General features: G+C 48.0%; 1 protein-coding gene across 1 annotated transcript in view; it reads right to left on the bottom strand.

The window, feature by feature from the left end:
* Window positions 1–22,849, bottom strand: part of LOC126540518 (potassium/sodium hyperpolarization-activated cyclic nucleotide-gated channel 1-like) — a 41,417-nt gene extending 18,568 nt beyond the window's left edge. The window contains exons 1-7 of the mRNA XM_050187333.2: window positions 22,010–22,849; window positions 18,112–18,299; window positions 15,653–15,822; window positions 11,660–11,934; window positions 10,979–11,128; window positions 6,509–6,727; window positions 1,332–1,478 (exon numbers count right to left, since the gene is read on the bottom strand). Of these exons, the coding sequence (XP_050043290.2) occupies window positions 1,332–1,478; window positions 6,509–6,727; window positions 10,979–11,128; window positions 11,660–11,934; window positions 15,653–15,822; window positions 18,112–18,299; window positions 22,010–22,483 (1,623 nt within the window). The 5' untranslated portion in view covers window positions 22,484–22,849. The remainder of the gene's footprint in view (window positions 1–1,331; window positions 1,479–6,508; window positions 6,728–10,978; window positions 11,129–11,659; window positions 11,935–15,652; window positions 15,823–18,111; window positions 18,300–22,009) is intronic.
* Between the last annotated feature and the right edge of the window lie 2,495 nt (window positions 22,850–25,344).

Here is a 25,344-nt window from a genome sequence, read left to right as displayed (position 1 = left end):
CTCTCCACTTCGGTCGACCTGACCGGCCGCTCTTTTGCGATGCTAGAATAAACAAGTTGTTCTGTTAGCAGTCGACTCATGCTTTGCCGGGACCTTCGGATGCTTCCAGTTGTGCCCCAGGCCGCCAGGCCAACGCTACCCTTGGGGCTTGCGACCCATTTGCAATAACGGGCGTCAGCACTGAGATTTCTTACACCAGTTACAAGTACCTAGGAGTGACAATCACTAATAACCTATCTTGGAATCTGCACATTAATAACATTTGCTCTTCAGCTTTCCGCAAACTTTGTTACTTAAGACATAAACTTCGTAATTCTCCTCCTAATGTCAAACTTAGTTATTTCACATTCATTCGACCTAAGCTTGAATATTGCTCTGTTGTTTGGGATCCTTATACTAAGCTTAACATTAAGAAGTTAGAAAGGATTCAGCGAAAAGCTGTCAGGTTTGTCTATTCCAAATTCAGGTATACTGATTCTCCTTCTGAGCTCATGAAAGCTAACAACATTGATCTACTTGAATTGAGAAGAAAAAAATGTCGTTTGAATTTCTTAAACTTACTTCTTAACGGTAAAATGGCTATTGATCAGACGCAGTTTCTTTCCCTTTTGGCCACAAGACCTACGCGACATTACGAAACACACTTTCTAACCCCTTACTTCGCAAGAACAGACATTTATAAGTTTTCCTTTTTTCCGCGTTCTGTGTCCGACTGGAATAGCCTAACAGAACCTTATGACGCACTATATGACTAGATGTTTATGTCTTTTTGTGTTCTTTCCTCTGGTACTACCATGCTTCTTTTCTTGTTGTTGTTATCCTTTTGTGTAAAACATATATACTCTGTAAATTGTATTGCCCGTCCTGCTTGGACCAGATTGGTCTGCAGTATGTAATAAATAAAGTATCAAATAAATTTTCGTTCCCGCGGTCTACTTCATTTCAAAGCCGCCTTGTTGGCTTAGTTTTAGGACGCACCACAATTCTATGTTTGAAGAAAGGAGTATAGCCTACACAGCTTCTTTACATGCAAATGAGCTCCATATATGATACATTGAAAGACTTAAATCGTGGGGTTTAACGTCCTGCAGCCGCACAGTGGGTGTGCGTGGGGGGCGGGGGGTGGGACGCTGCACTGGAAGGCACCGGATTAACGTGGATCGGGGATCGAACGCGCGACCTCGTATGTATTGAAAGGCTCCGAGACCCACTGAATTCGCCAGCGGCGATTCGGCGTGCAACCGTCGCCAACGAGACATCTTCAGATCGCCTGTGTACGGCCGGAGTGAGAGGCCCGACGGACGTCCCGTACACACCCCGCTTTCCCGTACCTCGCGCAGGGGGTCCGACAGCGACTGGATGATCTGGCTTTCGTCGAAGACGCGTCCCTTGAAGCGGTTCTCGGCGTAGTCTCGAATACGGCGCCGCAGAGTGAATGGCAGCATCTTGTACTGCATGTAGTCGTCTAGATCGCGTATCTGCAAAAAAAAAAAAAAAAAGACGAATCATGTAGTAGTCATTTCCTTCCTTAAGTCATGTATTGTGCAAGCAGTTGACCATACTATATAGGAAGATATATAATTGTTTTCCCTCGTTTCATTCAGACACAGGCAAAGAAAGGTTTAATGAGCCCGCACGTATAAAGAGACAGAATACTCTCTTTCTTTTCGTGACGCCATTTCTATCTTAATCCTTATACTCTTCCGATTCTCCTGTCTCCCCACCCCCCTTCCACAGCTTCCTTTCTGTAATTTTTCTTTCTTTCTTCGGGATATCTTTGCAGTGAGTAAAATTTCCGGAAATATTGCAAGCGCTGGAAAAATATCCTAACCTTTCTTAGTAATAACGAATGAAAGTAGAAATATCCATAGAAGAGTGCGCATACCAAGTGTTTGTAAATGTTTTGTCACAATACGTACATTCTACGGGGTGATCATTTTTAGTTTTTACTGAATTTTTAAAATCCGCCTGTTGCAGATAACATAATTCTAGTCCTTGGGCGGGATTATCCAGACGGGTGGACATTACTTGCGCGAAAAATCGAAATACGTATTCAGGCAATTACCAAAAAAATCACTAATTAAATTCTTAATTACTTTACGGCACACATGACAACAGTCGGTGAGATTGGAAGCCGTATCCTCTTGGAATGAATTTCTAGAATAACGCTGGGCTGGAGACATGCACCATCAAGCTCGCCGTAAAGGTGCACTGTTCTACTTAACTTTTTAACAAAAGACTCTTTGAAGCACAAACGTAACTGGAACGCCCATATATTTAGTCTCGCACTTTTGGAAATAATATCCGAAACTGTAAGCCTGGCGATTCCAGTGAGGGCACTTTGGTTCTGTAATCGAATACGCTGGCATCTCTCTTATATTCTGTGAGCACTACCACCACTATGCAGGGTGTTTCAGCGAACACTTTCAAAAATCTTTAAAAGTTCCCTGTGGCAGATATCACAATTCTAGTTCATAAGCTGGTCTACTCGTAGCGGCGGACAATACTTGCACAAAAAGTTGAGATGCAAAATCGACTAATTAATGAAAATTCACTAATTAAGTTTTTACCTAATTGCATTATGGCCCATAGTGCAATTTACAATTTCTAGTAGTGGACTTCGCAAGGCGGATTCACTTGGAACGAATTCTCAGGACGACACCAGTTTCGAGATATAAATTCCCGTACATCGCGGAGAAATGCATTGGTGTTCCAGTTAATTTGCTAACAAAGCGTCGTTTCATGCACTGGAGCACACAAGTATGGTCGCGCGACCATTTGCGACTCGCGACCAAAAAGCAACTGAAGGCGACCAATGCTCACACCGGCAAGCCCGGGCGAGCGCGACCTGCGAGTCGCAATCCCGGAGATTATCGTTCTCAGCCAGAACTAAATGGATTACGCAGTTCGCGCGCACTTCGTTGCTTTCGCGTTCAGGCAACAGCCATGGATTTTGTTGTTGCCTCAAAACATGGTTCGTTTCGAGCAAAGAGGAACACGTCACTGTGCTGATGTGCTCTGCCGTGCGTGGTGTCAGCTGTGGCAGTGCGGAAGCCTCCGAAGAGAAAGCGACGCTAGTGGTGGCTAGTGACGGCAGAAATGCGCCTTGAGTGTCCGTATAATTGCTATCGCAATAAAACTGAGGAGGGGTTGTTTCTGTGGCCTCCGTGACGCCGGAAGCTAACTTTACTGTGCCATTTTGTAGAGGCAGATTCTCGTCTCTAACATTTCTTGCCTCCGGCGTGCAACCATGGGCCGGCTGCGTGCACGCGTGCGCGCCGCAGCAATCCGATCAACTGATCCAACCGCGATGTACCACCGCAATAGCGTTGCAAAGTCATGTCGTCCGAGTATTGTGCTGTATAGTGTTGAAAGAAGTTCACAATGAACCCCGCAAATTAGACAATGAGGCCGGTCCCCGCTACTTTTGCAGGCTTTTAAGAAAACAAATTTGCGCATTCTCACTGTGCTGCAAGAATACACATGACGATGGCTGTCATCACAGTTTACGTACATCACGACACGTACATCGACTTATGGCTAGCCCATCTGCAGTTTACCAGAACAAACACGTATGCCAGTCGTAGCTTGAGGCATCGTTTTGCTTTAGTGAACAAGTTTCAGGCGGCCGCGCACCGCGGCGGTGTGAAGACACAGCGAGCGACAGACGGCAATACACCCAGAGACGGCAACAATCCTCCAATAGCATCCTTTGACCATGGTGAGGTACGTGCTGTACAGCGTTTTGTGAGTGCTCGTTTCATCCTTTTTACCTGGAGCTTCACCTGACCACAACGTCAACCGGGAGAATGCGGTCTAGCTAACACGGCGGCACAAAGCACGGACATTAACGCAAACCTGCACATACGATGCCTTGACCACGATACGAGACCTGCGGAGCAACACACATGAGCACACAGCGCCATAACATAGCCTCCATTGTATACCGGCAACATGACCGCTACAGTGAAAAATACAATGTGACTTCCTCCACACTTTTCTCCTAGTGCGCGGACTGGGGTGCTTTCCGCAGTTTTTTCCATCCTCCATGGCTGGCGGCTTGATGGGTGATGTGAAGTGATGTGATTCACTCCGCAATTCCCGCGCGGCCAAGCTCATACACGGCCGGCACGCAGTGCTTGTAGGTCACGTGGTCTGCTGCGGGTGCCAGAACGAGAGGCGAGTATGCAAGGGAGTGAATAGAAGGCTGATGGCTTCGTGCGCGCCGTCTTCCCGCGCGCCCAGTGTTGGAGGTCACGAGATCTGCCGAGTTTCGGAAATGCAGCGCAGCTCAAATTTTGAAGGCAGCGGCGGCAGGAAACAGGCGCTTTGGGGCCCATACCTGAATGCGCGCTCTCCGCTGCGCCCCTCATCAAGCCAAAGTTGTGGCGGCGAGTGCTCACCTTCATCGAGTGAACTCTACCCATGAGTGTCTTTGGGCGTGAGACACCACGCTTGTTTAAAGCTAATGTTTACTGCAATTTATACTGCTCATGAAACTACAAACCTAACTTGCAGTAAAATTATGCAGATCCCATACGCTGTGGGAATCGATGTAAGCGAAGCTTTCTGTGCAGGTTTCTTTGATTGGCGATAATTAGCGGTGATGTTGACGGCACGTTTAATGTCCAACACTAAAGTGGTGAGTTGGAGTCAAACGTTACCTTACGTGCATCACTGCTGTTTGTCTGCGTACTAGACAATACACACAGGGAGAGGTGTTTGCTTGAGGCGTTCTTGTGCGCCACATTTCATAACGTCTGAGAGGGTTGAGCATCGTCACTGTCTCACATGGCACATCGCATCGTGGCAGAAGTATTAAACTTGAATTGGATTATGGGGCTGTACGTTCCAAAACCGCAATCAGATTACGAGGCACGCCGTAGTGGCGAACTCCGCATTAATTTTGACACCGTGATATTCTTTAACGTGTCCCAAGATCTAAGTGCACGTGCGTTTTCTATTTTGTCCCCGTCTAAATGCGGCTGCCGCGGTCGGGATCAAATCCGCGACCTCTAACAATTCCATAGCCGCAAAGCTACCGCGGCTGGCACAGAAGTGTTGACTTGACGGTCGACCGCTTCCGTAGTGTCGTCTCGACCGTGTGATGCGCCTTAATTAGTGCGGCTCTGTTTCTGCACGCCCTGCGTAAGTTGCCCGCTTGGCATATTAGCATGGTGTTTATTTTTCAGAAATAGCAGAAACGTACTGTACCGTACCTTGAACTTAAGTTTATTCAGTTTCCCTGCAACCGCTGTCGTACAGCAGTAGGGTTTCCTTGCCTTCTCACTTCCCCCCCCCCGATTTATGGGAACTGCCACTTCTCCTACCTCCTCTCGAGTTCGAGTTCTGGACTCGCGCGTTAGTAGAAAGGGAAGTGCTGCAGTTTCTGCAATGCTTTTCAAGGGGTTCACGGATAATTACAGCTGTCAAGAGGCTAATGTGGAGGCGCCCTGGGAGCTCCAGAGGAGATTGTGCTCATTCGACGTGGTGGAGTCCGAACTAGTTTCTCGCTTCGACTTTCCTATCTGACTCGCTCCTGTCATGTATACACACGCTCTGAACCACCTCCCGACGAGGTGTGCCGGATAGCTACAGCCACAGCAGCAGCAGTGGAAGTGGGAAAGTCGAAGGAAGAGGCAAAGAAAGCTTCGCTTTAATAACCTGATAATTTGCTTTCGCTATCTATTCTTTGCATTTCAGAAGAAAGTGCGAGATTTTTTTTTACTTGCCAGCCTCCTGCCTGCTCATCAAGTGTGTCAGAAGCCAACGCGTCTTAGTGCAAAAAGCCAACAAACCCTTGGATTTGCTTTAGTATTGCAGCACGCACGCGTGTGCTATGTGGGCGTGTGCATGCGTGATTGGGAGCGGATCGCATTGAGAACGCATTGGAAGGTAAAACTTGTGCGATCTCAAGTGCTTGTAAAGGAACGACAACACGCGGTAGTGGAGACACGCAAAAAAGGCATTTGCTGCTCCTTCTACAAGCTGAGGAATCGATAGGGTTCGATTCACCACGAAGGGATACGACACCGAAGTCGGTCGCGGGCACAGCTTCGCGAACGGCGCAATCGAGTGATCGGGAAGCCTTCCCGGGGTTCGATCCCGCGAGGGGAGCCGATGAGCGCGCGGTTATTCTGTGCGCGACGCCGTCCAGCAGCCGAATACAAGGAAGCTACTTCCTGTTTAGCACGCATATCCACGCCGTCAGATGGCGCTAGCATTAGAACACAAGCGCCATCTCTCGTACTACTGAGTAACTAGACCGACTTCCTCCACAGCGTCTGTATTATGTGGGGAGACGGGAGCCATGTAGTGAAAACAACTTCAGGGGGTCCAAGGGAGGCGAGCGTTCCCACATCCTACAGTGCCTAAATACGGGGGCTAGGCCACATTGCACCGTACACGAGCTTTTTGACACGAAGTTGCGCCAACGCATTTAAACATGTCTTTTTTGAGCATTTAGTTTTTTCACGCGAAACTAGAATAAAATAGCAATGCGAAGCACCTTTTGCCTGTTCCTGAGGCCTGTGAAGTTCATGGAGGTGATCATGTCGATGCACGCGCCGACCAGCAGGGCCTGCAGGGCGTGGCCCGTCGCCATGCAGCCGCAGCGCAGCCACGAGTCCGTGGTGATGTCGGCCTCGATGGCGCCCATGCCGACGCCCAGCATCATGGAGCTCGAGCCGTACACCGACCACGAGTAGAGGACCGGCCACGACGCATTCTGCGAGCATCCGGACGAACAATTCGGCATCCGAACATGAGCCAGAAAGCCCATGGAACCAGTTTATTGGAACCGCTCGCGCCTCCGGAAGCGAGAGCAAGGAGCGAGGTTTAATGCTGCTTACACCATGGCGCGCACTGGCATCGGGACTGGTTACTGAAGTTTCGCACTCTAGTAAGTGCTTACCCTTAGCCAGATAGCCGTTGTGTGCGGTGTTCTTATGACATATGGCACAAGATGCACGACAGACGAGCCAATCAGTTAATGTTAAATTGGAAAGGTAATCTCAGCTTCATCCCTACCGTTGAGAAGCTAGTCTTTTGGCATGTGCACGCAATGTGGTTTATATATATATATATACGTATATATAAGTGCGCATAAAAATAACTTGAGTGGTTAGTAAGCGCTCATCCTGTGTTGTTTTGTCGTCTCTGTCCCTTCTCACTTTCCTAATGTTGAAGGAAAAGGCAGATTTGTTACGCTTTAGCGCAAGACTGAAAAAAAATATATTGTCACTACTGGACCTGCAGTCTTGCAGGTTATGCTCTGTATACGGGAGACCTGATTATGCGAAACACCTTACTGCTGTCTCTGCGAACACATTATCGGCTACACGGCGCTAGCTTGCGTGAAGTGTTTATTTCTGATTTCGGATATGACAATATCTTGACGGGTCATACTAATGAAAGTGGGAAGGAGGTAGGGCGTAAGTATTTTTACTATGAGAGTTTGTAAGGCAGATACGTCATGCACATGCAGGAGCAAGCACCCCAACTTTTTCTGGATGTTCGTTGCAACAACCCACGTGTCGCACTGTGGCTTTTTCGTCCGAGTAAACACCACCGAGAAAACTCACGCACGAGAAAACTACTATGTAATTTATCAAAACCATGAAAAGAATTGTTCCCCTCCAATGACTTTCTTGGACCGCTCGCTTAATCGATTAGCTTAAAAGGTACATCACATCGTAATAATAATCTAGATTGGCATTTCGCACTGGCTTCATGGAATTTCGAACCGAACAGTCTTAAGGCGAAAAGACGCTTATCAGTTAACCACCGAAAAAAAAGGGGGCATAACTAAATTCCGGTGGCGATGGCGCTTCGGTAATGCCACAACAGTTCCTCGTGACATCATAGAATGTACAATTACAAATTAAAAAAAAATGCACCAACGAGTACGACACTCCGTAATGTGAAATTTGAGCGCAGCTCTATGTGTGTTTTCATTTCGCGATATATTTGCCGGTGCAGATAATCTGTTTCGTGCGGCATGTCGCAGAAAGAGCGAAATGTGGCGCGACTGCTTCGCTAATCGGGAGAGCGCGAGAGGCAGCGCATGGATGACGCGTGAGCGGTGATTCACAGGAGCCGCCGCACACGGACCTCCGCTCATGCATCGCTTTGTTTCCATATATGGTAACGGTGCCGTCAACGGTGACCAGACGACGCGCGCTGCTCTGGCGCCATCTCGTAGCCATCGTCGCCGCAGAGCCCGTCTTACGCTGCACTACGCTTTTTTTTCTCACGCTTTCTCCATACCCTCCTCCTCCGCTTTCAGCCTCATGGCTTCGCTGCGCCCTCCTCCTCCGCTTTCCTCCTCGCGCTCTCTTCGCTATCGCAGTCTTTCATTCCCCGCTGCACTCCGGGTTCGCTCTCTGATCCTTCGCTGTGCTGGTTCGCTCGGTTACGCCGAGGACGACGCAGGAACGGGCACCTAAGATCTGCACTCTAATACATACCAGTCAAATGTAAGCAAGGATTCATCAATGCGACTTTCATAGTATCTATACCCACACAGAAAGAAAGGTTGTTAAGCCCAAACCCGATGTGAGTGATTCTGTGCACGAAAGAGACGAGCGAAGACTTCGAGCGACGAAAGGGGGCCGACGTGCAAACAGATCAGTCGTTCTCCTCGCTCGATTGCTCGGTTCTGGAAATAGAATTTGACGCTCGTCGCCCGGAAGTGTTATGAGCGACTACCAATAGCGTGAAGCCGGAACAAGATGTATACATTAGTGACATGTACCACTGGTTGTCGCACAGAACTAGCATACGACCGGATTTTCATACGTTCAAGGATAACAAAGGAACCCTGCAAGATATTCGGAAATTATTTACGCTGCTCTGTATGGCAAAACAAATCAACTTACTTTATTAGCTAGAGCATGCGTCACGCCAGTTTTGGTGCGTGTTTGCTGCCCTCATACCGGCCACACCGAGAAGACCTTGAAGTCGTCGCTCGCGTGGGGTCTCTATTAAATGCAATAAATTTCATTTAAATCTGTTCAGCGGTTATCTAATGAGAACAATTCTAAGCAGTGGAAATCTAATTGAATGATTGCGTAGCGAATGGGAAATGGTGTCCTCGAAAATTGGAGTTTACCCCGAAGAAAAGGCGTCATCTCAGGGGACCCTCGGACCCCCGTCAAAATGGGCATTGTAAATGAGCGAGCACGGCGCGCCGACCATGCGATGATGATCCTGTGTGCAAAGTATGAAACCGCTACATGGCGCGAAAACAGCCGAAATTTCTAGCCAAAGCCTGTGCCAGCTCCCTGTAGAGGCCGCCTCGGTCCCTGCCGAAGGATCAAGATTATTCGCACAAAAATCTCTACATCAGACGCACTGCCTGTAACATCGCCAACTATATGGCACGTGAATTTGATCAACCATCCAATACAGAACGGGCAAAGCCGCCGCTGGAAGTGCGCCGTATAGCAAGAAAGAAAAATGGAAAAGAAAAATGGCCAGGCTTAGCTTGGTTAAGCCAAGAATGCGTTGCATATTTGGTAGTTGGGAGGAGCGGGAGTCAGGTTGTGGCTGCGGCCGCGCGCGACCGCGCGAGTTGGGGCCCAGCTTTTCCTCCGGCTGTCGTGACGTCACGTCACGTGGTTGCGCTAAAGGTCAATGGTGGCTGCCCGGCCGCGCCCAAGGGCTGAACTGAGTGATTGCAATATGCAACGCATAAAAAAAAAACAATGAGTCGCGTCTCGTGACGTAGACCTGACGTGGTCCCTCGGCTTAACTATAGGAGAATTAAGGCAGGGAAGGAACGTCGCTTGCTGACGTTAGCCGAAGCAAAAGGAGTGGGTGTCCATGCAGGGTGCAAAGCTAGGGACTCTAGCGAAGCTCGCCTCCTGCCAGCACGGCGACGTGACATTTCAATGTCTTTCATCTCCTCTAATAAGAGACGAAAAAAAAATTCTTACAGTAAAATGCTACCTAGATAGATCCTCACAACTTCCTGTTATAACCAAGATTTCTGATAGGGCCGGGTGAGGAGACTTTCAAGGGAGCATTTCATGTGCGTCACACTCGGCGTTCGTTCACAGTCACCTTACGATGGATGAGTTATCGTGTTCAACTTAAAGTTGGTTGAAAAGAGAATTGTCCCTGGCCTTCCGTACGGACAAAGCATATTCCAAATGTGGCCGGATATTGCTGGCGTAAACTGTTTTCTTCGATGCTACAGTAGCATCGCAAAAAAATTCTGCGGATATAGCCAAAACGACGATAACTTTTTGCAATGGCTGAATGAACATGTGATTTATATGTTAAATCAGAGATGGTATGCACAGGTACGTGTTTATATAAAGACTCCCGTCAAGCACCGTGTTATCAATTCTCCCGTCACTTGTAGGGGCGTGACGGGAGACCAGCATCGATTTACGCTTGGCCGTATTTAGTCCCGTCTGTCACCTCCGACACCAGTTAAACATGTAATCGACAGCAATCTGGAGCCTTGGCGAATCAAAAGGGGCGCCCTGGGAACCCGAGCTCTGAATCATCCAAGTGAGCTGAAACCTTCTCATATGGAGAGGATCGGCAACATCATTGACGAAACTGTCAGCGGCCGTTACTTTTCCCGAACAGACCCATGCAGGGACTTTTGGGCCATCCCTTAAGTGAAAAAACGAGGAAATACACAACTTCTTTTGACTTGGTTGGATATAACCGCCTATCACTCTGTTAAAAAAACTTCCTTGTTTGGCTTTAGAAGATTACGCCTGACATCTTGAGAACACACTTGGGCATATTTCACAGCCTATAAATAGACATCGTCTATCAAAAGACAAAAAAGGAGCACCACAGCCACCTTTCGAACGTTCTTCACGCTTTCTGCCTTGCGCAACTCGTACTATCACCTCTCATTACGATTATGTCTCTTATGTAACAGTTCTTGTAAGGAATGCTGCATTACAAAAGTGTCGCGGGGCCCCTTTAAACCTGCTTCGAGTTACGCACTCACCACGAGCTCGAGTCGCGCAACCCAGGAGTTAGTGGGGAACCCCTCCAGGCGGTCCACGTAGTACTGCAGGCAACCGTGCCAGTGGATGAGCAGGAAGAGCAGGCCCAAGTGGAACAGCAGGCGCACGTACACTCCCTTGGAGTACACGAACTGCGCGAACAATTCGCGAAGTCCAGAGCACCGCACAAAGGCGCTGGAGCACACACTCAGCAGCCGCACACAATAACGCCATATTTGGCTCCAGAGTTGGATGTGCATTCTTTCTTTTTATTTCGTCGTGCCAGCAATGACTGGAATTGTATGCCGCGTTCCTTTGATCAGCTCAGCGAGTCTCCTCCTTATTGTTTATTCATGTCCGAATATATAGCGCATCCTTCCTTTTTTGAACCTGCAGCCGTTCGTAGCAGCCTATAAATTAATTACAGAGTAAATATATTATGCACCTTTGACGCTCTAGTGGCTCCTGTCGAGCTCCTTCACTGACGTCATCATTGACGCCCAGCTTGATGTCATAAACAAACGAAAAGAAGACGCCTGTCAAAAAGATGATATCAAGCCAAGTTTCAGATGATGTGCCGTTAGAACGGTGCCTAACAACTAAATTTCGTTCTTAGCATAATTTTCTGAATGAGGCAGTGAGTGAGTGAAGGAGGGAGGGCGCGAACGAGTCACGGTGCTCACGAAGTTTTCCTCAACGTCGGCTATGTTCCTGATTATGGTGGTCAGCCGGCCGATCTTGGGCAGTGCCAGCAGCTTGTTGATACGCAGGATGCTGGGGTATGCTGACGTAGTGGACGGGTCGTCGGCCGCGTCGCCCGTGTGCAGCACAACCATGGCGGCGTAGTCCAGCGGCAGGCAGCAGAACGAGTCCACATAGAACCAGCCCCGCCGGTACTGTACTGCGACGTATTCCGGATCCATGTTGATGCGGCCGTGGTCTTCCTTCATGGAAACGCCTGCGCATTCAATGCAGTAAGGAGTAAAGCATTGACCACAGCAGATGCCCATCAAGCTTTGCAAGGTTCTACAATTGATGCGTGTCTGCGTGCGCGTGTTGGTGTGAGTGTCTGCGTATGCGCGTGTGTGTGTACGCGTATGTGTGCATGCGCGCACGGTGTGTGTACGTGTGTGTGCGTGTGCGTGTGTGTTTGTGTGCGCGTATGTGGCGTGTGCGTGCGTGTGTGTTTGTCAAGCATCTCAAGAATCAAACGGCATTTTAAAGAAAGCGCGTAGAATGAGGGAAATGTGTCTATGTCACGATTAGTTCATCTCATTGGATTTATTTAAATTTTGACGCATTCGTGCTTTTGCGTACGTCAGTGAGGGTTCAAATAGTTTCAAGGCGCGAACAGCCACGAATAAAAAAAAGTGTTTACTGGCGCGTGCTTACTGAAGCCACAGCAAACAAAGCCAGTGACATGTCGAGCCAGATGTGTGCTGCTATAGGCTAGGCGTCCTTACCTCGATATGTAGAACCAATCTCAAGACGACCACCGAGGCAGCGTCCAAACATTGCTGCTGAGGTGAGATGCAAAGTAGCGAAAGCCTAGAAGACTTTTCATTTAACCCGAAGAGGCCAAACAGGTCACGAATGTCTATCCGTTTGGCCTGAATTAAACGGGCAAGCAGAGCGTCGCCGTGTTATATCATGACGTGGTTTCCGTTAAATTCTGATGCCGAAAGCTTGCGTAGAACTTTGATATAAACTGCTTCTGCGGTAAAATTTGGCAGGAATCATCGGTTAATGATTATCTAAGTCGAACAATCACCTGCGTAGTGCAAGTCCGCTGATATATACAATCGTGCGTACAGGGCGCGCAATAAATACTGTCAGAAGGCTTATGCCTAATATTTTGCTCAAGAATAAATAAACCTCGGGAAATCTTTTGCAGGGCATTTAGCCGATATATTAGAAATTCAACACAAAACATTTTATTCCATTTATGCACTCTTGGCCTTGATTGCGGCATTTAAACGTTCAGGGTACGCTTCCATTACGGCCCGCATTGTATTCCCAGGAAAATGTTTCTCCATGCTCGCTCCAGCGATGCTTTCAGAACTAGCATGAGGGTGTGCTGAAGGGCATGGTCCTCCTTTTTAAGAATAGCCCACACGCAAAAGTCCATTGGGTCTATTTCGGGGTAGCTCGCCGGCCATTCTTCAGCTGGAATGAAGTCGGGCGTGAGAGCGCGACACCACTGCTGTGGCGTTGATTTGTTCTTCGATTGTGTTTTTTCTAGGGCGCCAGTCCTGCATGCTGCAAAGTCCAGCATTACTTTCCGAAGTGGGACAGGGATAAGGGCAGGAATATCTTTGAGGTATGTGTGAGAGTCGATCTTGGCCCCTCTTGACAAAAAAACAAGATAAATGCGGCCAGACACCACATGAATGTTTCGAAAAACTGTCCAGTTAGCTGTGTTAGCAAACTCTGACGTCAGAACAAGCACACGAGAGTTGCCAGTGTTGTGGCGGGCTTTCAGCATGAAAATTTCTCATCGCTGAAGACAGTTGTCAAATGTACCCCATTCGCCGTCCGTGACAACAGCAGCCGGAATTTTCCCCATCTTCCTTTTCCCTGCACCTCCGTCAGTCCTCTGGAACTTGCAAGGAAACACCTTAACGTCCCTTCGCACGCCTCTTCTCGTTGTTGTTGCCAACACATTCACCTCCAAGACCGCATTTGTGATGCTGGTCCGTAGTAGTCATTAGATTCTCTTCCTCAAAATGTTATTAATGTGACAAGTGGCCACAGAATCCATTGCGGGTTACGTCCTTAAGAGTGCCACGTATGCCAGCGGTAGATTGCCCGGTGGACAATCTAGCGCTGAATTTTTAGAATTTTGGTGACCTCGGATGGAAAGTGTTCGGCCTCGATCAATGAAGATATTGCGGGTCGATGTGATCCAGGATGTGCAATTTTCCGAAAAAAAAAACAAGCAAACCAGCATGAAACACGGTAGAATTACAGAAGCAGGAGTGAAGAAATATTTAACGAAAGGATGTGGCGAACTGTTACAAAAATCAGAGGCACAATTATTGATGAAAGTGTGTGACATTAATTACGGTGCACCCTGTAATGCGAGTGTGCATGACGATGACGAAGACTGTAGACGGCGGGAACCACAGCATGACGGCGATGTGATCAAGGTGCGAAGACGACGTCGGTACGATTTAGATTATAAACTTAGTTCTCTCATTTCTTCACGGCTCATTTCCCGTGCTACTATATCGCTTTAAGGCCTAAGATTGGGCTAGTCGGTTCTGCACGATTAAAAGTGTACCTTCGTCACTTCTTCAACGAGGACAGAACCGAAGAACAGAGACAGAGATAAGGGTGTTTAACTCAGCTAGTTGGTTCATTCTTCGAGGATCACAGCAGCGGAACTTATGCAACACGCCACAGAAGGAACGACTAGACGTGAACGCAACTGCACTGTCCACGTCTAGTAGTTCCTTCTATGTCCGTGTTCCATAAGTTCTGCTGCTGCAATCTTCGATGAGACAGACAAGCGCTCACTCTCAACTAGAATCTCTATTGCAAACGTGGAATAAAGTGCTGCTCTTCTAGCTTATTTCTTCATTGTTTCTTTGCATTCCGCAACACGTATATATATTTCGTTCGCAATAAAGGTTCTCCTTTGAAAATCGGCGCTCGTCTTTCTCTGTTCTTTGGTTTTGTTTAAGAAGTCGCGACGCTGTTGTACTTTGTATTGCAAAATTTGCAGACTTCTGCAATTCCTCCAGCCGTAAACTCATTTAATGCAACAGCAGCTGGTTCTCATATCTTTTGCCGTCACTTCCTCAAGAACATTTCCTTTTTTCAATGTGCAAAACGTCGTCTTTATCCGCTACGATATAGTTTTTTTCGATTCGCCATGCACTTCAGGAACTAAGTTTCCGCCATCTCAGTGCCATTCTTGTTTGTGCACAACCGGCGGGGCACAACCTGGACGAGCCCGGCTCTATAGCTCTCCGATGGGTGCAGAGAATGCTGTGAACTCGTCCTGCATGAACCGTGCACTGTGTGAAATGAATGGCGACATCCACATGCCGCCATGTTGAACTGGTGAAACGAATAGCGAACTGCAGCAGTTCCTGCACTAGTAGTTCGGAAAGTGCAAGCGAATAAAATGGGCCTAGACTTGTTTGCAGTGGCCTCCGAAATAAGTAAACACACACCGCTTTCAGAGCGCTCGTGTTGCAGAAATCCCTGCATAAATTGCCTAGCGCCAAAGTAGTGCGCTAGCTGCACAGTTAGCGCGTCCGACTTCTAACTGCACATTGCTGCAGGGTTTGTGCGCTCGATCCCCATATGTAGGGAAATGACGCGCAGGCCGCCTCACGCCGACATTGCACGCGAAAGATCGGTGAATGGGTACAGCTAACCCAGTTTTGGCTGTCACTTAGCTGCTGTCGCAGTGAAAAAGCCGCCGCTAGACGGTGTGTGCCAATACTTAGTAGGAGGCATACGCGAAGAACGACGTCAACTTGCAACGAAGCCAAGGCACGCAAGGATCTCCAGTTGAAATATTTAACTGCATGGTGGTGTGCTTGCATATAAAACGCGCTCTGCGCCTTCCGCCAGATAGCGCCTTAGAGGCGAGTTCCCGAGTGAATTCGTGCGACAGCCACGACACGAGTAAGCGCCCGGGCAGCATTTGACGTCAGCGTTACCTGTTCTGAAGTTGAAGATAACGTCAGCAAAGAAGAGCAGGTCGGAGGCGATGTTGAAGATGCGCCATTCGAGTCGCTCCTCCTGCACGGTCTCAAAGTAGGCCATGTTCAGAGGCACGAGGATAACGCTGGCGAAGCTCATCGCCAACATGCACAAGTCCCACGCGTTCCTGCGCCCAAGGGAAGTTCGTTAATGAGCTTGAGCAGCGGGATTTGAGCATCAGCGAATGATACGTTTAACGAACGCTGCAAGAGCGAATCTTGTTGCGGCAGCAGGGTTAAAGTATAACGCTTCAATCAAGAAACACTACGAGAGTCTGCGATTTTGACAAAGAACGCGATGTAATGGCGACAGCCAATGGGAATGTACCTTTTAAAATTTTGAAGAATGCATCAATGGTGTCATCGTGAATTCGTACGATGACACAAGTTTCGAGATACTAATTTCCAAAGTTTGCGCAGAAATGAATCGATGCTACAGTTACTTTTGTTCTTCAATGCATAAAACGACGTTTCTGTTAAAAAAAATAAGTTGAACGACAGTGCACTTTTACCGCAAGTTTGACGGCGCATATCTCGTAAATGGTGTCATCAGCACAGTTCTTCCCAAGTGCCTTCCAGTCCTACCCGCAAGAATTTGTAAATTGCAATATGTGCCTGATGTGACTGGTTAAAAACTTAATGAGCAAGTTTTTGTTAATTAGTTGACGATTCATTTCAATTTTTCGTGCCAGTAATGTCCGTCTCTTCGAGTAGACCAGCTTATGGACTAGAATTGTGCTATCTGCCACAGACGATTTCTCAAAAAAATTTGAGAGTGTTCGCTGAAACACCCTGTGTAGCTCACAGACTGAAGGCTCATTGCGTCGCATAAAGTGAGCGTATGCAAAAGACTCGCACTGCGCTGCGTTGCAACTCGATGGTGTTGTGGTCACCGACCGACCGGGCTAACATATATTAAGCGAAACTCGCAACTGACCTGCGTAATGGCTGTCGCCAATAGAAAGGAAGATGAACATTTTTTTTTATCACGCAGTTTTTTGTTAAGATGGAGCCATACCAACTTGCCCAGCTCTCTGTTTAGATTAACATTAGGACGGTTTTCTTATGCGACCATATACTAAGCAGGACTGTCGAAGAAGCTGCAATTCGTGCGAAGGACGAAGATCTCTGATTCGATGAAATGTCTGACTGGCGTAAACGGTAGAGCCATGCAACAGTGCGCAGCCAGAGCGTTTCGGATGTGCACTTGTCACGCCTGTATTGAAGCGCACAAGCCGTGTTTACCAGCGTCGTAATTGCCGTGGGGAAGAAATGGACTCTCCTGTGTGCAAATAATAAAAATCTGCCGTCGATTCCGTTACAAAATGAGGGCTTCACAAACCTCTCCTAAATTCGCAGGTAACTCTCACGAAATAAAACATGATGTGTCGAAGGCTAAACAAACTGACGCAAGCGATCCAGTCTTCATTAAATTTGCACCTATCATTTTTTTAAAGGGCGACAACACCACATGCCTTCAAACTCGGCCACTCCCACGGCGCAAGCCCGATCTGCGACGTTATGCCCTGTTTGCATGACAGCACAGTAATTCCGGATACTGAAGTCAATGGGCGCGTCCTCTGTTACACGGTGAGTCACCGCATTGGCTCAGTGGTTATGACGTTATGGTGTCGAGCTCGAAGACTAAGGTCCGACTCCAGACTTCGGAAGGAAGTTGCAAAACGCGCGCGTTGCGGGTGGTCGAAATTAATTCGCAGCACCCCCTCCTCCACTATGGCGTAAGCCGTCCGTTGCTTGAGATCGATAAGGTCCGTAATTTCATCTGTAATCTAATATCGCCCGTGCTATATCAGTAGGGCGAGGGTTACCTGATTCAGAGGGATTCAGAAATTTGTGAAAGGCCTAAATTCACTGTTCTGTGCAATATTATCATAATGCCAGAAGTTTGCGTGGGGAACTATTCACCGTATACGGAGTGTGTAAAGAAGCGTCACAGGCTACATCCACCTTATTTTTAACTGGTAACACTGAGCATCAGAATTCATTCAGCAGCGCTGAAAGTTTGAGTAGTTGGTATGGGTTCATTTCTAGTGTAATGGTGCAGTGGTGTAATGGTTGTAATGGTGCATAAAAGAGGCTTGGAAAGGCAGACACTGGGTACACAATTAGCGCCGACTAATTTCATCACCTAATCGTGACATCACTTTGTGCTACCTCGAGTTACTATAGTTTCAGGTTAAACCCTGAGCTGAGAGCCGGCGATGGTATCCACCGTGTCTACTCATTTCTACGTCCTCAATCGGTCAGTTTCTGACCAGAAATGAGAACTGATGACGCGTAGCTCTGCGAGATTCGTTTGATGTGGATCATGCGGCCGACCAAACGCACGTCCCGCCCTGCAACAGTAAAATATCGCGTGGCGTACAGAATTAAGGAACCGAGAACAGCGTGCCGACCTGAAAGCGGTCTTGGGGTGTATCATCCACGGGAAGTGGCGCTCCTCTCGAATGGACCGACCGTCGAGAATGCTTTTGTCGTCGTAGTCTAGAGGGAATACGAAGCCCTGTCGCTTCCTCGGCGGGAACAGGAATGTCTTGAGCTGCCGCTTGAACATCGCCACGAGTCGACGCTCCACGTCTTTGTCCTGCGTCGACAGAAGAACGCGTCACTACTCGGGCATAGCATATGGCGAACTGTTACGCAAGGCCGCCACGCAAGTTCGAGTCCCAGCGGTGGTTTGAGGCAAAGTTTCGTTTCTTATCTTCCTATCGCGAGCACGAAGCTGACGAGGAAGTGACCTGACGATGACGAAGCGATAACGTCGATGACAATTGAGACGACACGACGGGCGGACGGAAACGGCGAATCCACTTTTATGCGCTTTCGAGTTTTTAATTTATTTGCTTTCAAGGTCGTTCATGCATTACAGGAAGACGTGGATGACAACGTAAAATAAGAAAGTGGAGGAAAAAATACCACCAAATTGTTAGGTACGGGTGATGACAATGCGCAGACATTGTGACATCTTAGATGGAGTCGATGGGAGACGACGGGAATAAACGATACAGATTAGTTCTTGAAGCTGGGATGCCAACTTTGTGTCTGAGTTCAATGCGCGGTGACACGTAGTTCTGAGCCATTAGCAATGCTGGTGTCCTGTTTCCATTGGTGATCAGGGTGATTCTTGAGAATCGTTTGGGGCAGGTAGCATAATTCTTGCCCTTAAACTCGATTATTCGAAGAGGTGGAACGATAAATCTAAACACATATTCAACTAACTAACAAAGTTCACTGATCAACTTCTTAATTAGTTACTTTACGGTATATATATTGCAATTTAAGAATTGTAGCCGGTGAGCTTGCAAGACATATCCACTCGAAATTATTTTCCAAGAATGACACCAGTTTCGAGATATTATCCAAAGTGCGGAACTAAATACACGGGAGTTCCAATTATTCTTGTGCTTCAATGCATAAAATAGTGCTGTGGTAAAAAAAGTAAGTGGAAGAACGATACACTTTTACTGCCGAGTTTTCTGTAACATATCTCCATACTGGCGTCATTCTGGAAATCCATCCCAAGTGGATATGTTTTGCAAGCTCATCAGGTACAATTCGTAAATTGCAATATGTGCCGCTAAGTAATGAATCGAAAGGATAATCAATTATTGTTTGTTAATTTGTTAAATATGTGTTCCGATTTCTCGTGCAAGTAATGTCCGTCTCTAATTTAATTATGGGGTTTTACGTGCCAAAACCACTTTCTGATTATGAGGCACGCCGTAGTGAAGGACTCCGGAAATTTCGACCACCTGGGGTTCTTTAACGTGCACCTAAATCTAAGTACACGGGTGTTTTCGCATTTCGCCCCCATCGAAATGTGGCCGCCGTGGCCGGGATTCGATCCCGCGACCTTGTGCTCAGCAGCCTAACACCATAGCCACTGAGCAACCGCGGCGGGTAATGTCCGCCTCTCTGGATAATCCAGCTTAAGGACTAGAATTAACTGCAACATGCTATTCTCCAAAATTCCATAAAACTTAAAATTATCAAACTCTATTTTGTGAAATACACTGTCGCAGTAGCACCATTAAGCGTGTTCCTTAGATCTCACTGCATTTATTGAAATCTCGGGTGACCTCGATTCTAGGCCGACTCCCGAAATTCGGTAGGTCAGAAAAGGCAAGCTGAAAAAAAGGGGGGCCTTCGGCTGCCAGAATAACGTGCAACATCGTTGAGATGCTAGAGCTTTCGATGTGCTCACATCCTTAGATCGGCCAGAATTTCATCCCATGCCACCGAGACCCAGTTTAGTATAATATACTGGCTAAGCGAAGTAGACTTGTCGAAGTACATAGACACGCTTCCTGAGCTTCTTGCGTGTGATTCCTCGAACGATTGTGAGTTTCGTTGTTTTCATCTGTATGACTTACGTCGATACAGACACTCCCGCTTTTCGTTGAGTTCACCTACATCTTCGTCTATCTCGTGGCAGAGACCTTTCTGGGGTCAGCAGTGTCCGGAGAATTCCGCTCAAACCGTATCCTGGAATATAAGCCGACCCTCGAGGTCCGTACGATATTTTTTTAGGAAAAGTATAGGCGTACGTTAGAGTAAATACGTTATGCCCTTCTAGTCGCGCGAGTGCGCTTTGAAACTTTCGTTCAATTTTTTATTATTATTATTGTAGGGCTTAACATCCTAGAACTGCAAAGTTGGTAGTAGAGAGTTCGGGATTAATTTGGACAACTAGTGTATTTCTAACGTGCAGCTAAATCTAAGTACATGAGCTTTCCTTTTTTTCTAATACTTTTTTTCATTACCCTTTGCGAAATATTTCTATCTATGGTGATTCTATATACTACCATCGATAACAAGCTGTACCAACAACGAATGGGCATATGGTGCATATAGTGCCGCTGACGGGACAAGATCAGCAGGTGGCTTTACTGACAAGGGCGTGATATTTCGGTACGAGTCCATTCGGCAGTATTTAAAGCGTTGGATTTTCTTTCGGTTTTCCTTTTGCTGCATACGGCCAGAGGAGAATTTTACCTGCTTTCAACGCCTGTCGCTCGAGTTGGTGCGCTCGCATGTCGAATTCACGTGGTCAATCTCGTATGTAGCACACTTGAAATATTTGTAAGGCACTGTAAATTACGCTAGCTGTTTCAGTAACTTACTCTTCTACAGCGCCAATAAAGCTACTCTTACCTTGAGACGATGAGAAAAATGAGAACAAGGTAAAAGCGGGAGCCAACGTTTTGACAAGTGGACTTGTCTTTTTCAAGGCGACATGAGAGGAGTGTGAGGCCACAAAACAAACGAAAACGAAACACGGGTGGCGACGACGCCTGGAAGTTCCTGCACCAGATCACTGTTACGTCATAGATTTTGACGACATCTGCTTCAACCCAGTTGACTTGTTATCGGTAAAGACTGATCACATTGTGCTCTAAAGAAGTAAATACTGAACTCGCTAGTTTTAAAGAATTTATACTTTATATACTGAGCCGGGGCAGTGGAAAGAGTACGACTAGATGCTTTGAAATGCATGACGCCAATATGACGTACCAGTGCTGAGACTTCGGCATCAAATTCGAAAACTTGAGTTTAGACCTACATTTACCATTCTAAGCAAAAGAACAAAGTTTTAGAATACTGGTTCATCCGCCTGGACTGATTCAGTCGTTCTATTTAGTGTGCCCCCTCCCCTGTAACGTGAAACACCAAATTAGTTCTTCCAAGACACTATAAACGAGTGTCATTGGCGAAAACAGGTTGCCTACTACTGGCTTAAGAAATGACGGCTACTTTACTCTTTAATGTCGCACATAAGTCACGGCACTATCGAAGTCATTGTGATTTTCTGGAGTCAATATTTTCGTAGGTTTTGACTGGTTTCGCGAAACAAATGTTGCCAGGCAATTGCAAAGTTAAGTTCTTACATGCTTTCTAATGCAATATCACCCTTCTTTATTGATAAATGTACCAAACCAGACACGAAAAGACCCTGTCGAGATTTATGACGTCAGGGGAAGCTGGTGCGGAAACTTGAAAGCGGCGACGTCACCTTCCAGATTGGATTGATATTCATTGGATCAAGCAAAGGAACTGAACATTCAATTCGAGATTAATCTTCCAAATTCGACACGATATTCAATATGTTAAAAAATAGGGCTGCACTAAAATATGACTGCCACCGAATTTGCCACACAAACAACTGCCTCCAAGCTCTAGTAAAAAGTTAATGAACATTATTTGTTAATTAGTCTTTTTATACTAACACTATTAGCGGCGAAGTATGTCCACGTGCTTGCGTGCGTGCGGGTGGGTGCGCGCCCGATTACGTACGATCTCTTTGGCGGGATGCTCCGAATCGGTCTCTTCGGGCGCAGCGCTGTCCCAGAACGGACGTGATGTTCCGCGATCCGGTGAGACGTCTGCGCCTTCCGCCTGCACGTTGGTTTCACGCACTTCACCCCAGGAGACGCCGTGAGATGCCCTGGATGCCTTGGAAGCTTTGGAAGACTTGGAAGACTTGCTTCCTCTGTTCGGCTGCTCCTCGGATGACAGGGCTTGCATGTGCTTCGGGGACGACGGCACATGCACCGGTTCGGGCGCCCACTTCACCTGCGTTTCGTCAGCGGCGGACGCCTCCTGTAGCTGGTCCGGCGACGAGGGCACTCGCGTCTGGTTCGAGGACGACAGAGCCTGCGTATCTAGGGACGGCAGATCCGGCAACGGCTCCGAGGACGCCATCGAGCGTCTCGTGCGGCGAGAACCGGACTTGCTCCGGCGCTTGGAACGCTTCCTCTTTCGTCCCATGACGGGCAGCCGCTTTGCACGAGTCGCGCTTCGTTGATGTCAGCTAGCGATCGAGTCGTATCCGACAGCAGGCCACTCTGGATATTACCTGGATAAGTTAAAAATGGACTTTTTCGTGAAAAGTTGACACGCTCGAGTTGGCATTTATTTATTTATTTATTTATTTATTTATTTATTTATTTATTTATTTATTTATTTATTTATTTATTTCCTAATGCGCACAAAGGATATGACAAGAGAGGAGCAGGCTCCGTTGGCAGCGTCTCAACCAGAGCAGCCCAGGCAAACTCGAGCTCGCATCTCCCGGACGACTGGCAATTTGGTTGCAGCGCCAGGCATTTTATTCCTCTTCATTACATCTTCCATCGCAAAAGGAGCTATCCTGGCGCCTCATGGTGAACATAGTATGAGTGGGTCGTAATACTACTTAACGCTCTGTACGTGGACGGTTTCGCGAACACGACAGCGTTGGTCCGTAGATGGCGTAACAGGCTCGACGATATAGTTCACGGGCAATGTCTGCGCTACAACACTAGGGTCTTTGATGTTTGGAGACAAGCTTGGAGGAGATGCCAGCAGGAACAGCTGGAACCCATAGCCACACAAAGTAGTCTGGAAGAAAGTGACAATGAGGGTGGTCATCGTGACGACGAGATTTTTTGTTGTCACTGGTCGATGGTTGTGGCGTAGCGGGCGAGCAGACAGCATTCCTCGGCGGGGCGTGCAGCTTCAGAGATGGGCGTGCATTCGGATGACTCCGCTGGGTACGGAAAAATGTGTGGTTGAAGGTTCACGGCCATACAAGAGGAAGAATGGGGAAGAACCTGTGGTCGCCTGTGGAGCAGTGTTGTAGGCGTATGTCACGAACTGCAAGATAAGGTCCCAATCTCTGTGGTCAGAGGCAACGTGTTTGGAGAGCATGTCGCCAAGAATACGGTTGAATATTTCCGTCAAAACACCAGTTTGAGGATGGGAGGCGGTGGTGGTGCAATGAACGATGCTACATTCAGCAAGGAGCGCGTTTACGACTTCGGATAGGAACACACCTCCCTATTGCTCATAAGTTCGAGAGCTGCGCAGTACTGGAGAATGAAGTTTCGCAGGAGGAAGGATGCTATATCACGATCTGTGGCAACTGGCAGAGCGGCTGTTTCTGCGTATCGCGTCAAATGATCGATGACGACGACTATCCAGCGGTTTGCGGATGCCATGCGCGGAAGGGGTCCGTGCATGTCGATGCCAATGCGATCGAAGGGCCTGGCAGGGCACAAAATCAGCTGGAGTGGGCCAGAGACAACATGACCAGGAACCTTGCGGTATTGGCACTGAGGGCACGATCGAGTGTATCTGCACGCAAAGGCGCACATGCCACGCCAATAAAGCCCGAAGTGAAGTCGGGCGTACCTTTTGAAGACATCCGCATGCGCACAATGTGGGTCAGCGTGGAAGGCAGAAGATATTTCACCACAAAGATGCCGAGGTATGACCGCAGCAGCCACTTGCAGTCATCATACAGGTATTTCCGGCGATAGAGAAGGCCGTCCTGCATCTCGATGGGAGAAGCTGGACGGTGCAAAGCTCGAGAAGGTGGAGGAAGAGTCGATGGGCTTGAAAGGAAGCGCAAAAGAGCGCTAATCCAGGCGCCTTTGCGTTGTTGCGAAGCCGTGTCGCAGCCTGCTGGGAACGAAAGTACTCCGACAGGGGTAGACAGGCAGGCTGCGGCATCGGTAGACGCGGGCGAACGTGAAAGCGCGTTGGCATCTGTGTGGCAGCGGCCAGATCTGTAGACAACACGCGTGTCGAAACCTTGCAACCGCAAAGCCCAGCGAGCTTATCGATCTGAGGGGTCCTTCAACGTGTACAGCCAACAAAGAGCATGGTGGTGCGTAATTACGTTGAAGGGGCAGACATAGAGGTAGCTAGGGCCGAAATTTACGAAGTGCCCAGATGATGGCCAAAGATTCCTTTTCCGTAACGGAATAATTCCTTTCTGGTTTGGTGAGGGTGCGGCTTGACTATGCAATGACGTACTCGTGAAAGCCAGATTTGCGCTGTGCGAGCACAGCGCTGAGTTTAACACCGCTGGCGTCGGAGTGTACTTCGGTCGGAGCCGTAGGATCGAAGTGACGCAGTATCGGCAGCGAGGTTAGTAGACGACGCAACTCTTGAAAGGCATCGTCACAGGCGGGCGACTAGGCGTAATTGTTAGAGTCGCTCCATGGAAGCTGAGTCAAGAGAGCGTTGATGGACGCAAAATTCCGAATTAAGCGGCGCAAGTGTAAGAACAGAGGCCAAGGAAGCTGCGAAGTTCTTTTATGGCGGAAGATTTGTGAAAATCAGCAACTTCACGGCGTTTGGCGGCGTCAAGAAGAATACCGTCTTAAGATACCACATGGCCGAGGATAGTGAGCTGACTTGCGCAACAACGGCATTCGTTCAGGTTGAGCTAGAGGCCGACGTCAGCTAGGCACTGCATCACTTCCTCTAGCCTACATAGATGAGTGGGAAAATCGGGTGAAAAAATGATGTCATCTAAGTCGCACAGGTTCGTTTTCCACTTGAGACCACCCCATAGGTTCAAATGTTCCGGGGGCGTTGCAAAGCCCGAAAGGCATGACACGAAATTCATATAGGCCATCTGGCGTGACTAAGGCCGTTTTAGGTTAGTCGCTTGGCACATGGGGACTTGCCAATAGGCGCTGCGCAAGTCGATAGAAAAGAACAACTCCGCGCCTTGATGGCAGTCAATTCTCGGCAAAGGGTAAACATTCTTGCGAGTGATTTGTTAAGTCGACGGTAATCGACAGTCAGTTTGAGAGTGTAGAAGTTGGGGCATTTGCTACGGTTCGCCGTGCTTTTCT

This window comes from Dermacentor andersoni, chromosome 2 (genome assembly GCF_023375885.2).
Source record: "Dermacentor andersoni chromosome 2, qqDerAnde1_hic_scaffold, whole genome shotgun sequence".
Taxonomy (NCBI): domain Eukaryota; kingdom Metazoa; phylum Arthropoda; class Arachnida; order Ixodida; family Ixodidae; genus Dermacentor; species Dermacentor andersoni.
The sequence above is the reverse complement of the archived record's forward strand: the minus strand, read 5'-3'. Positions and strand labels throughout refer to the sequence as shown.